General features: G+C 39.1%; 1 protein-coding gene across 1 annotated transcript in view; it reads left to right on the top strand.

Annotated features, from left to right (window-relative positions):
- Positions 1-655: 655 nt before the first annotated feature.
- The window catches only part of ATXN2 (ataxin 2), a 43,082-nt gene continuing 30,877 nt past the window's right edge, over positions 656-12,860 (top strand). The window contains exons 1-4 of the mRNA XM_010078026.1: positions 656-688; positions 1,729-1,879; positions 9,748-9,872; positions 11,152-11,243. Coding sequence (XP_010076328.1) covers positions 656-688; positions 1,729-1,879; positions 9,748-9,872; positions 11,152-11,243 — 401 coding nt within the window. The remainder of the gene's footprint in view (positions 689-1,728; positions 1,880-9,747; positions 9,873-11,151; positions 11,244-12,860) is intronic.

Here is a 12,860-nt window from a genome sequence, read left to right as displayed (position 1 = left end):
GAGAGATACCGGACATCCTTGACACTTCATGTATGCTCATGTGAACATGTCATCTAGCCACCTGGGTGACACTTGGTCAGCTCTTCTAGTATAGGATCGCAGATTCTGATACTGCAGTGAATTACTTCTGACTAGTTTTACGATGGGTTTTGTAGCTCTGTGGTTTGATGACTTTACCTTCTGTCACCACATGTCATCAGGTCTGTTAGATGTAGAGAGATGTAGTTCAGCAGACCTGAAAGCACCTTCTTCTGCAGCAGTTGAAGCATCTTATCCTGTTGATGGCTCCTAAACCAGGAGGGATGTTAAAAGGGCTTCTTCAGTTGGGAATCTGTGCATACGAGCTTCACCCAGCCAGCAAAGGAATTTCCTTATTGACTGGCATTAGGAGCACGTTTATCTTGTTTGGAAAGGTGTTCAGTTCTTTAATTGATCAGGGAAAAGGGAAAGGGTCCTCTGGAAATCTCGTGTGACCTAAGTTCTCTGTATATTGGGTAAGGTTTTGGACCAGTGTTTCTAGGAACTAGTATGTACTGATGAAAGCCTGCATCATTTTTGGTGCACTGCCTTTTTGAATTGTTAAGAGTGTTTCTCCTGTATTCATGACAACGTCTTTTTTGTTTTTCAGATTTCTTTTGATGGCATCTATGCAAATATGAGAATGGTTCACATACTGACATCAGTTGTTGTAAGTCTTCGTATTTGGAAGGAGCGTAAACAGTTTCTGTAGTGACATAGAATTGTTAAATAGTCCATTAATTGTAATATAATGGAGTGAATATTAACCTTTAACAGTAGGCATCTTTTGCCAAGATTGAACTGTAAAGAATCACAGTAATTGCTGTTCTGTATTTTTGACTTGGACAGTTCAAATACAATTTGCAGAGGTATGGCAAATTTCTTAGGGGCACTAGCCATATTTTGAATTTTCTGTCTTTAGAGAGTTTATGGATAAATAAAAGGAGTCTGTGTGCAGGGAGCGGAAGCCTTTCTCCCCAGATTTTAAGGGAAGTCTTGCCATAACAGAATGAAGTAAGACAGGCTGTCCCACATCTGCTGGAGTCCAGGATAAGCCTTCATCCCTGTTTGTACCCACACATATGCACATGTTTTGTTTTTCAACAAAAACTTGTTTGTGTGCATAACTGGTCAAGAGTCTTGTGAGTACCGAATATGCTTCTGTGAGTGTCTTTAAATCCCTTCAGAAGAAATTTTGGTACCCACCCAGCTGTTTGCATCTGCAGAACACAGTGGCATGTTTCTAAATGGGCGAATGTTGAACAAAGTAGATTTGACTAAAAACTGAGCTGTGTTCTTACACACTATACTTATGTAAAAATACATCTTTGAGGAAATCACTGTAATGTCATTTGTCAGTCTGGTAGATAGCTGTATTTTCATTTTTCTTGCATTCTAGGGATCCAAATGTGAAGTACAGGTGAAAAATGGTGGTATATATGAAGGAGTTTTTAAAACCTACAGTCCTAAGGTAATTTATTTTTTTCATTTTTACTCTTCCCTATTTTAAAAGATCCTAATACTGAATAATCAATGTTTGATTAAAGTTTGAATATTTATTATGAATTATTTTGACTATTCATGTCTAGGTTTACACAAGCAGATTAATTTTTGCGAGCTATTGTAAATGTCTGGTTTTTGCAAGTATGTGAAGTTATCGAGTATCTTATTGTGCATTAAGTTAGTGTATTCTTTTTGTATCTCTGATAGTGTGATTTAGTGCTTGATGCTGCTCATCGGAAAACTGCAGAATCCAGTTTGGGGCCAAAACGCGAAGACATACTAGAGAGTATCTTGTTCAAGTCTTCAGATTTTGTTATGGTGCATTTTAAGGATATGGATACCAATTATGCGAGAAGAGGTATACCTGTTTTTAAAGTTGTCTGTATCTTAGATCATAAGTAAAGATTTTCAAAGTAGATGCTTTAGGATCCAAAAACTAAAGTTCGCATTTAGACTCTTAATGAGTGTGGAACATCCAAATATTCTATTAAAATCAGAGAGTGGATGCTCAGCACCTCCTGAAACCAAAAATTTATGAAAATTTAAAAAATAGTTTGCAGAGCCTTTGTGAGTGCGCACTGCTTTGGGCAGATGTTTTAGGTTTCTGGAAAGCCAGTCCTTAGTGGTGTTACAAAACATTTTACGGATTTTGTGGGAGGTTGGTTTTTTTTGTAAGCGTCTTTCTAAATTAGTCTATTAAATGTTATGTGAGACTCTATGAATATACAAATTCTTTTTATAAAGATTATTGTTCAGAGTTGGTATATATGTAAAGTCTATACTTGGTTAACTAACTTTTGTCTCTAAGCATGCATTCGTATAAATATTCTAAAAATACTACTGCAAACAGAACAAAAAATTCTATAGAAAACCCACTTTTTTTACTGCTTGTAGATCTGTAGGTGAGATTCTCCAAAATACAGAAGAATTTAGTGAGGTGGCAGGCAAGTCGTCTTGAAGTCTTGAAGACATGGCTTGAAACTGTCAGAATTAAACAATTTTACAGGCAGTCAGGCAGTCCTCATACCTTTAATGTCTGACCTCCAAGACCCTAAGTATTTTTCTAGAACCTAAGAGGCTCGTAAGTCAGGCAGCTCTAGTTCCTTTGCAGATTTTGGGGTTTTTTTGGGGCTGCAAATCTCAAGGCTTTTTATGCTTCTGTTCCTGATTTGCTGGGCTAAGGAATAAAAGCAAATACATGTGCCATGGAGTGAAATTACATATGTGTACATTTTGAGGTTGATCAGCAACTGTCACTGGGAGCTAAGTGGTTACTGTAATGCACGTGCTTTATTCCCACGTAGCAGTGCTTAGAGATGCGTAGGGACTGGTGGACATTTAATGAGATCTTTCACTTTTCACCCTGTGTTTCTACGTGCGTATGTTCTTGCCTGATTTCAAGCTCAAGAATGAGAGGCTTGTTGTTTCAAGGAATTTGGTTTTCCCAGAAGAAGATGCATAATGTCAGAGCAAAGGTAGCATTGAAATGCAGATAAGTTCCAGGTTCTAGATGGGACTTTGAATTTAAATGACATGAGAGCTGGTTTATAATGGGTCTGCTATGAACATCCCTCTAATGTAAATGCAAAGTGGGCTCTCTATTACCCAATCTTCATAGATTTTGAGCAGATGCAATGAAGAATTTACTACTGCTACTGGGAATAATTACTCAATGGAAGTTTTCTAGAAGAAAATGACTGCTTCAGGTTGAACAGCCACTCAGTTTGCTTTATTAGGTGGAATGGCTTTGAATCTAAATCTCTTAAGTAGCTGAAGAGGAGAGCTGAAATAAAGCTGTAGAGACATGGAGCAAGATAAACTGAAAGGCTGCAAAACTCGATAACTCGTAGTGGGTAAATTAATCTGCTTTCCATTTTGTCTCAAAAATATATTATCTTGAAATGACACTTGAAAGTGTAAGTCAGTCTCTGATCACACCTGCAAATTAGAGCAACGAAGGGCTTTCTGCTCCTTGGGAAATCAAATAAGCAAGGTTTCAAAAGAATGGAAGTGCGTGAACATGCACGCAAGGACTGCTGGCCTTCTGTTCTTACAAAGAAACCCAAATCTTCATGGTGCTGAGTCAGATAAGCCTGTGTGATTCACAGTAAAAACTCAGTCTCAACTCCTCGGTGAGGAGATGGTATTCCTTGCCGTGTTTATATTGGGAATGGTTACTCTCCGGTGCCCAGAAAAGTTTGACAGTGTTGCGCTTACCTAGGAACAAATATTTTTAAAGTGCCTCGCCCTCAATGTTTTTTGGCTTTCACAGGCAAGTTAGTAGACAATTTGGACATATTTGGTTGGGAAGGCAGCTTGCTCTCACTTTAAAAATGTAGTGAAACAAAAGGGCACTTAACAAGCGCTCGGTTGCCGTAGGAGAGGCTTACCGGAGGAGGGTTTGTTGGAGTCTGTGTGTGTAGTTTCTCCTGCCCCTTAGGAGACAACTAGGCTTTTGAGGAGGCTTTCAAGTAAAGTCAATTTCTGCAAAAGATACTGTTTTGGAGATATTAGCGCATCCTGGTTCAGTATAAGTATCTGGAGTTCTATGGATTTTTACTCTGGCATTTGCTTCTCTGCTGAGTTGGAGGAGTGTGGACCAATGGTGCTGCTGACTGTGGGTCTTGATCTTCTGACTTACTCTCAGACTTGAGTAGCTGAGGTTAGCTGCCTTGTCTGCCTGCCTGAGTCAGACAGAAGAGACTGGAAGAGCACTGGAAAAGAGCAGCAGGTTGGGGAGAAAGGGAATGGGATGGATTCTCCTTTCAGAAGAGTGGAAAATGCAGTTGTGTCTGAAAGAACCATCTGAAACAGTCTGCCAAGCACCTTTCATTGCTATCATCCTGGTGCAGCTTTGGAGCAGCGAGCTGATAATTCATCCTGCAGCTACAGCAGTAGTGCGAGTGCAGGGGAGGTAACGACAGCACAAGCTTGAGGGGAGAGGAGTGAAACCACTCCGCTTGGAAGCAGCAGTCTTAGATTTGCTTGTGCCAAGCATGACATTGCCCCTTTAGACACACCAGCGGAGAAAGCGTGGTGTCTGCCCAGATTGTAGAAATTGGAAGGACTGGGAGAAAAAAATAGTAGGTCTGCATAGATGGGGACATTCTAACAGTTTATGTTTAGAAAATAAATATGTCCTGGCTTCCTGGGCCCTTATTTGCAACTCTGTCAGTCTGCACAGAGCTTCGTGCTCGTGTAGATGCTGTTCGGCTTCAGAAGGAATGGAAAGGAGCCACCTGAGGGTCCCTCAATGTGGAATTAGGGCTTTCTGCAGTACAGGCAGGCTGATGAATGAAACATGCACTGGGGAAACTCAGGTGAAATTGTATTCTATCCATCATCCCCTTTTCAAACTGTTCTGTCTGCATTTAAAGAGAGACAGACACTGTCTTCTGCATGTGGCAGAGGAGTTTGACTGCTAAAAATCTGCTCTGATATGCAAGTTGAAATCCTTGGCTGGCTGTTAGCATGTAATGTCTTTCTCCTTCACCTTCTGAGGAAAGGTGAAGTGCCTAGATCTGGTACTTGCTGGAATACTTGGGCTGCACGATTGAAACAGGAGGGTATATTCCTCCTGCGTTCTACAGAACAAGCTTCTAGCAGTGTTTCCTGTAGTCCTAAACACTCATCAGTCAGCAGTGCTGGTTTGCATATGATTCAAATTTGAGTAAGGCTTCAGTTGCCTTCTTGGCTTCTCTTTAAAGACAAGACAATTCAACATCATAACTACTGTTAAAGTAAAAGGCTTCTACAATGTTTTTATTGGATTTCTGGCACTGTTACTGCACTTTGGAGAAAAATACTACAAATCCAATGAAAAAAGGCAGAAGAGAATTGTCTATTTAAGTTTTTCCTTGAATTAGCTCTGAAAGTGGCATCCTTCCAGAGAAAGTGTTGCAAGGGGAATAGCAGTAGGCATATTATGAACAAAGGAAGGAAATGTTGGCTCTGCAAAGCTGGTGGTAACTGGTTTTAGTGTTTCAAATCAGTAGAAAGTAGTTACAAAACAAATTATAATTTACTGTTGAACCCTTTGAGATGAAACCTCAGTTTACTTTGGGCCACACTAGACTTGATCAAAGCTTGCAGTGTGCAGCGTGAACACCTTTGGCACAGAATGCTGATGGGTTTAATAGTGTTTAAACTGCAGAGTTGCCCTTAATCACATATTTGTGCTCTTCACTGTTAGTAGCTCAAAACATGTTTGTGAAAACAAGCATGTTAAACACTGAAATTAATTAAACCCAGACTCTTAATTGCTCTATTCTGGCAGTTTTTTTCTTTAACTCATTTAGTAGCCCATCCTTGAAGAATTTGCCCAAGCTGAATTTTTCTCAAAATGTGTATATTTAATTTGCCTTTAATTAATGTGAATCTCTGCTGCATAGAGTTGTCCTTGGGATTTTTTTTTTCTGGTTAGCAGGCTTTAAAAAAAGAAGCAAGGTCTTTGATATCGAACTTCTTTGCTTAGGAGATGTCACCCTAAGCAGGTACAGAGGCAGGGGGCTAATTGAGTGGTACAGCTCCAGCTCTTTGTTTGACCACTTTTTATTTGATCTTTAATTTGGGGTTTACCATGTATAAAAGGAATTGATTAAAAATTTGGCCCTATCAAGGTGTCATGTGAATTACTCATTCAACAGCTCAGAGACACGAGGCACCAGATAAAGGAGGAGGCTGTGCCTGTGCAGTCGGCATCTTGTCTGTTATTACTCTGCCAGTTAGCACTTGTAGCAGCAGGTCATGTTCTAGCTCCTACTTTACTAATCATCTTAGGAGTAGTATTTTTGTTTTGGAAACACTTATTTTTATATATATATATTTTTTTACATATGTTCTCAAATTTGTTGCTCGTTAATTTTGGTGAAGTCTTGTTTGACTTGCCACATTTTAAATCTCAGTGTCTCATGTGCCTGCCCAGCTGTTTGTTCCAGGAAAATAGCGATCTGTGCCTCGAGGTACCGCTCTGCTGCATTTACACTTTGCCTGGATGCTCATGAGACCATATTGTCTGACTAGAAGTCTGCCTTTGCAGCTTGAATTTCTCCCAGCTCCAGATTTTCTTTGAGTTGTAGAGGTTAAACTGATTCTGCAGTCTCACTTGTGACTTCAATTCTGAAGTGAGAGAGAGAAATGAAGAGCAGTGAAGCTTCCCGTGCCTCATGATATACTGGATTCTACTGGGAAACTTAGCTGTACACATTTTACTTGGATCTGTAGCATTTGTTAGATAGTGAGTGTTTGTTTTGACTTGGGTGTTTTTCTCCCCAGTTCATCTGTGTCATTATAATTTTTAACAGCACTCTGATGAATGTTTATGTGACTTTAAATAAGAAAATTAGTGGGTTGAGTAGATGAGTCTTGTTAAGGTAGCAGTCTATTCACAGTATCCAAAATGACACGGTTGTTTATAGAGTTTATCTGAAGTAATTCAATAGGAATTAAGGAAACATCCTCATGAAATACAGAAGATTACCTCCATCAGGTGCTGTCGTTGGTCCTCTTACCTCTTCATTATCTATTCTGGTTGGAGAGGAATGCCCTCTACTCGCAGTGAAGTACTGTAGAAGCAAATTTCACAGTTTCCCGAGTGTCATCAGCAGCCTCCCAGTTGTGTTTGGTGTGAAATGTCCATTCTGAGAGGTTCAAACCCGAAACATTGAGTCGATGATGTTCAGCACAGAAGCAGCACTGGTCGGGCTGGGTTATGGTGGTGTTAGCTACAGGGTATTGGTAAGGTAAACGCAGAGTTTCCAAACACAAGGGCTTTACTTCTGCCTCCCTGGTAAATGCGCTCCTTTGTTACCACTTAACTGTGGATTGAGGTAGCGCTGTGTTATTATGTAGTTTCAGATGACATTTAAACATACCTTCTGGTTTTATAGTGTATTTTGAAAGCTGTTTGTGTGAAGGGAAACTGAGAGAGGTTTTCTTTCAAGTTGGTGTACCTCAGAAATCTGTAGGTTGTTTGGGGGGGGGTGTGTGAAACAAAACAGGGAAATACATGGGGCTGTTAACAGGTGGGAACATCGCTGAGGTTGTACTACGGAAATTATCTTTGCACGATGGGAGATGTGTAATCAGTTTGAATATGTCTGTGAGAGGCACTGAAAGAGCTTAGCTTTGCCTGAATTCAGCCGTATAATGTGAAAAAATCCACCTGTATTTATATCTGATGTCTTCCCATTTTTTCTCTCTCCATATCTGTTGTAGTTCCTTCAGAAACAGGTAACTTTTTTGGCGGTCACTCTATGTCTCTGCATCTTGCCTTTCATAATGCTTTTGTTGCCATAATATATAATGGAAACTTAATACCTTTGCTGGCACATTTATGGCACTATAAAACATGCATGCGTAACTTCACAGAATCATCTGGAGTCTCTTGCAGTTAGCTGATGACTTCTGTTCTCACCCCTGATTTTTACCTATTCTGGAGAGCTGAAAATGGAACGGTTGAAATTTCTCATCAGCACATGGGTAGGACAGTGATACAGTGCCTCTGGCTCAGAACAGTTTACAAGTAACCCCAGAACGTGCCTGCTGAAGGCATCGCATTTAGTGACAACCTCAAATCCACTCTCTCTGGGAAGTGTTAACCTCCCGCTGCGCAGGTCCTGTTGCAGCCCAGGACATCTCGCGAGGTGATGGATGCAGGTTTTGCAGTTTCACACGAGCCCTAACAGCAGTGTGCCTCCTTAGGTGGCTTTCTTTCATTTGCCTTCCTTTTATTGTTTTACTGATTCTTTTGTATTTGAAGTGAATGTTTAGCTAATAAACTTCTCATATTTTTCATCCATCTTCTATAACATTTTGTTTCATGTAAGCTTATTAACAATGCTTAATTGCTTACCATAGTTCCCTTGGTCTCTGTGTGTGAGTTGAGCAAGCATTTCATGAGCTAGTGCTGACTGTTGTTAGACAGACTAAGCACCGTTAACTTTTATGACCGATCGTACCAATATATGTGCAGAACTTCACTGTGAATTTGGGTGAAACAAGAATAATAAGCTATGTCAGCAGTCTCTCTTTGAAAAATCTTCAGTGATTGTTTAAAGACTGTAACATCGGTGGCCAGCTTCACATGTTGTGAATTCTTTTCACTATGGCTTTAAAGTTCTTTTTTCTTAGGAAGATTTCAGGTCTTGCCAAAAGTTAATTTAAGCCACATTCTTCCATATCTGGCACTGCCTGGTTTGATCTCATCTTTTCTAAAGGTCTGAAATGTTTGCTCCTTGTTTTATCAGTAGAATGATAGTAGGAAATTCCAGATGGAAGGCTTACTGATTTTAGGCTTATAAATAAGCTTATAACAAACTTACTTTATTTTTTAAAGTTCCTTCTGCTGAAGTAATTTAAGAATTTGCAGGCAGCTCTGAGGTTTAGTTGCTTACAAATACAAAAGCTTGGCTTCCTTGGTGAATGGCTTTGTACTTTTTTTTTTTTTACAGCACTCTAATATTCTAGTATCATTCCTTCTTAAGTCTGGTTTGAATGAAACATGAATGAGTGAAAATAAAAGCTCACAATCTTAATTTTTTTTGTATAAAAGAGGTAGAGAGTTTCTGAATCTGTGTGATTTGGGTAAGCTGCTTTTTGAAAAAACTCTTGTAGGAAAGAGAACATTTCCGTTCATGTTGCAGGGAACAGTTGCACCAAGCTAAAGGGATAACAGAGTTCGACTGCAAAGGCAGTGAAATTGTGTGCGTGCATGCTGGTGTGTACGTGCATGCTGGCATGCTGAGGAGTTGTGGAAATAGGAGAAACTCAGATATTTGAAGGGAAACTTGTATTTTGCCCATTTAGGGAATGGGATTGGGTTGCATTTCTGTTTTTTTGATATTTACGTAACAGGTTAATGTGCAGTTGTGGGGTCTGTTTGGAAAAGCCTTGGGTTTTCTAGAGGGATAGGGATCCTCAGGTGGTCGTCTTTTTTTTTTTAAGCAAAAGTGTACGTGTAGTTCGTATAAAATCTTTTGAAGTAATTGAAAGTAATTACTGCTATTCTTTGATATTATTAGAAGTTAGTCTGGACTTTCATAGTAAGTGTGAAGTAGGCACCTCTCTAATGTAGTCCTGTTGAGTACAGCTGTAAGAGCAGGTGAATGATGTTTGAAGTGCCTGTAGTTCCGTTGTATTTGGTTGTTGCTCGGGTAAACTAGTATGTACGTCTTCCTGTACTTAACCAAACTGATTTCACCCCCATCCCTCCACGTTCTGTTGTAGATGCTTTTACTGATTCAGCCATCAGTGCTAAAGTGAATGGTGAACACAAGGAAAAGGATCTTGAACCATGGGATGGAGGAGAGACCACCGCTACTGAGGAGCTTGAGGCATTAGAGACAGATGTTGTAAGTAATGCTTCTTACCATCTATGACAGTCTGTAGAGAGTAAGGTATTTCTCTGGACGTGCCTTGCAACAATTCCTTAATGTTAATCTAGTAATGAACTTTTGTCTAAAATTGCTGGCCACATTTGTGTGGGTGTATGTTCAGTCCTGGCTAGCAGCTGCCACAGTACTTTTCTACAATTTGAATTAGAATAGCTGGATTTCAGACGCCACTTTTGGCAAATATTGACAAATGGCAGCTGCTGCGGTAAGGGACGTATTTGACTCATGGACTAGCTGAAAGAGGAGCTTTTATTAAGGACTCCAAATTCAGCAGTACACTGAAGTGATTTACGTTTAATCAGGGCAATCCTGTATGACTATCGTCATGTTTAGAAATTATGGCGAAATTGTGCTTAGCTAACTGTTTCTGAGCTAAGATGAAGGAAATTGATGGAAGTCTGACCCATGACTTAATAAGCACAGATACAATCTCAGTAGATTATGAATCATTAGCTGGAGAGTATGGTCTCAAATTATGTTTCTTTATATATCATAGCAGTCAGCTTTTACTCAACCATGCATTCTTTTTAGCAGACTGCAATATGTTAAAGAAAAAAGATAATATTACTGATTAGAGGAGAATCTAGTCATGTTATTGTGGAGCACGTTAACTTTGTCTGGGTAGAACAGTTATCCTGTCAATTTTAGTGTACATATTGTACAGCTGAGATTTATTAGAATACTTAATACTGTCAGTGCTTTTTTTAAAACATTCAAAACATTTATCATTGTGCTCTAGTGCTGTAATAGCAATTTTACTAAAGTGGGGAAGTGGAGATCGGCAGGGGTCTTCTGCTTGTGGTGTGTGTCTCAGATAACTCCATTAGTGGTGCATTTGAAAAGTTTCAGCACTTGCCACAGCAAGAGACACTTCTAATGTTCAGAAGTGCCAATTTACACTTTTTGGAAAAGGCACTCGTGTGTGTATTTCTGGCTAGCCAGTGATCTTGTAGTATGGAGTGGGCATGGTCCTTAAAAAAATCCAACAAACCAAACCAAAAAAGGGCAACAAACAAACTCAACAAACCAAAAAAACTGGCTTTTGAAGGTAAAATCTGTGCATCTGATGAACAAAGTTACCTAAAATAAATTGTGGCTTTAGTAACTTTGTTATCTGGACAGTTAATTCATAGGCCCAGGAAAAAGGGCAAAAGGTTTAACTTCTGCCATCAGCCCTTAGTTTTAAGGGAATGTGTTTCCAGTGTCATTTTGAAAAACGAGCATCATTTTCTTCTAGTCTAATGGATGGGATCCCAATGACATGTTTCGTTACAATGAAGAAAATTATGGTGTAGTATCAACTTATGACAGCAGTTTATCTTCTTATACGTAAGTTCCAAAATATTTTGTTACTAGATTTGTATTTCATGTTCTCCCTGGTTTGACAAACTTTGTATTCTGAAGATAATTTTACATACTTTCTAAAGTTGTAGAATCAAATAACTGAAAAAGCAGTGAATTAATAGTGCTTAAGAAACCTTGCCAACGTTCTGTGAATAGTTTAATGTAGTAATCGTTATATATTCCCTTAAATGGGCACAATTCATTCCCTTCTCAACGTTTTCTGAATTTAGGCATGCAATAATGCTTTATTTCTTACAAAAACTTTTATGAATAGGGTGGAAAATAACAAATTGTGAAACTATAATCTGTCTTTACATAGTCTGTCTGTAGTTTGTGTTTAACCTAGCGGAACAGTTTGACTAAATCCTGATTTTATTGAGACAATTGATCTGGTAGATACTGGAATGTTGAAATGTTGCTGATAACTAAGGGGGGGTTGTGTGCTGTGGGTGACTTGTTTAGCAGACTTGTCCAGATATAAACTAAAATTTTAGTTACAATATAATCACAACTTGAATACAGAAGTAGTATAAAGCCTGATCTGGCTCTTTTGGCAGCGTGGACCTGTTCCCAACAGTCTGCAGCTATAATGTTAACTGCAACTGCAAAACAAATCAACTGCAGATGTTCAGCAGCCATTGTGAAATGTCTTTAATGTTTTCCCACTCTTTTAACTCCCAAAGTGTAAACTTATTTTTGAATGTAAAGGAGTGAACATTTTGATTTTTATATGCAGAACTGGAGCATTTGTCTACAGGTCTCTGGTTCAACAATTTTATTTTTACTAGTTTAGTAAAATAGACCTGTAACATGGTAATAATCAAAGTGTCTTAATCAGCTTACGTTGGAATCCTGGGGAAGCTGTTCTTTTGTATACTTCACTGCTCTAAGTACTTTTTGTACTTCTGAACTTCAGTCTTCCATCTTTCTGCTTTATGGATATTAATGGAAAGAGATTAAAAACACGAAGCTGGCTTTAAATTGCCAGAGACAAATTCTACTGTTTCCTTGCTTTGTATCTCAGTCTGCTAAACTGGGAAACTCTTTTTGTGAGTCTCCAAGTGTGTGATGACCAGCAGTCTAGCTAAACGCTTATATGCGCAACCGAAGGACTGTAAAGGGATTTATTGTTTGACTGTCTTCTCTTCCTAGAGCTAAGCGTTAGCAAGTGTAGTTTGTCAAACTGCACAAAGGTCCAAGTTTGCATTAGTACGTTGGTCAGCTGCTGTACGTGCTTCTCTCATCATCGGGGTTCTGAACAACGTCATCTTGCCCATCCCCTTTGTTTCATCTTTTCCTGGTTAGAAACTGTAAAATCATTCTTTGGCTTGTTCAGATTGCCATCAGTGCTACTGCATACATCCCTTCATTTTTTTCAGTCACTTTAAATAAATGAGGATGTATTGGGTGTTTTCCTTTCTTGTCTGTATACATAATACAGGGTGAGCGAGGCCCAGGACTTCAGGTTTGTACGCATTGTGTTCATGCATATCTTATTTGAGCAAAGCTTTACGCTGAAGGGTAAGGATTTTTATTTTATATTCTTGCCGTTACCATTGATAAGGCCAGTAGATGTTCTGGCTGGCCAAAAATGCGTGTGTA

This window comes from Pterocles gutturalis, unplaced genomic scaffold, assembly GCF_000699245.1.
Source record: "Pterocles gutturalis isolate BGI_N339 unplaced genomic scaffold, ASM69924v1 scaffold25228, whole genome shotgun sequence".
In the NCBI taxonomy this organism is placed as follows: Eukaryota; Metazoa; Chordata; class Aves; order Pterocliformes; family Pteroclidae; genus Pterocles; species Pterocles gutturalis.
Note: the sequence above shows the minus strand (reverse complement) of the source record. Positions and strands in the feature narration are given on the sequence as shown.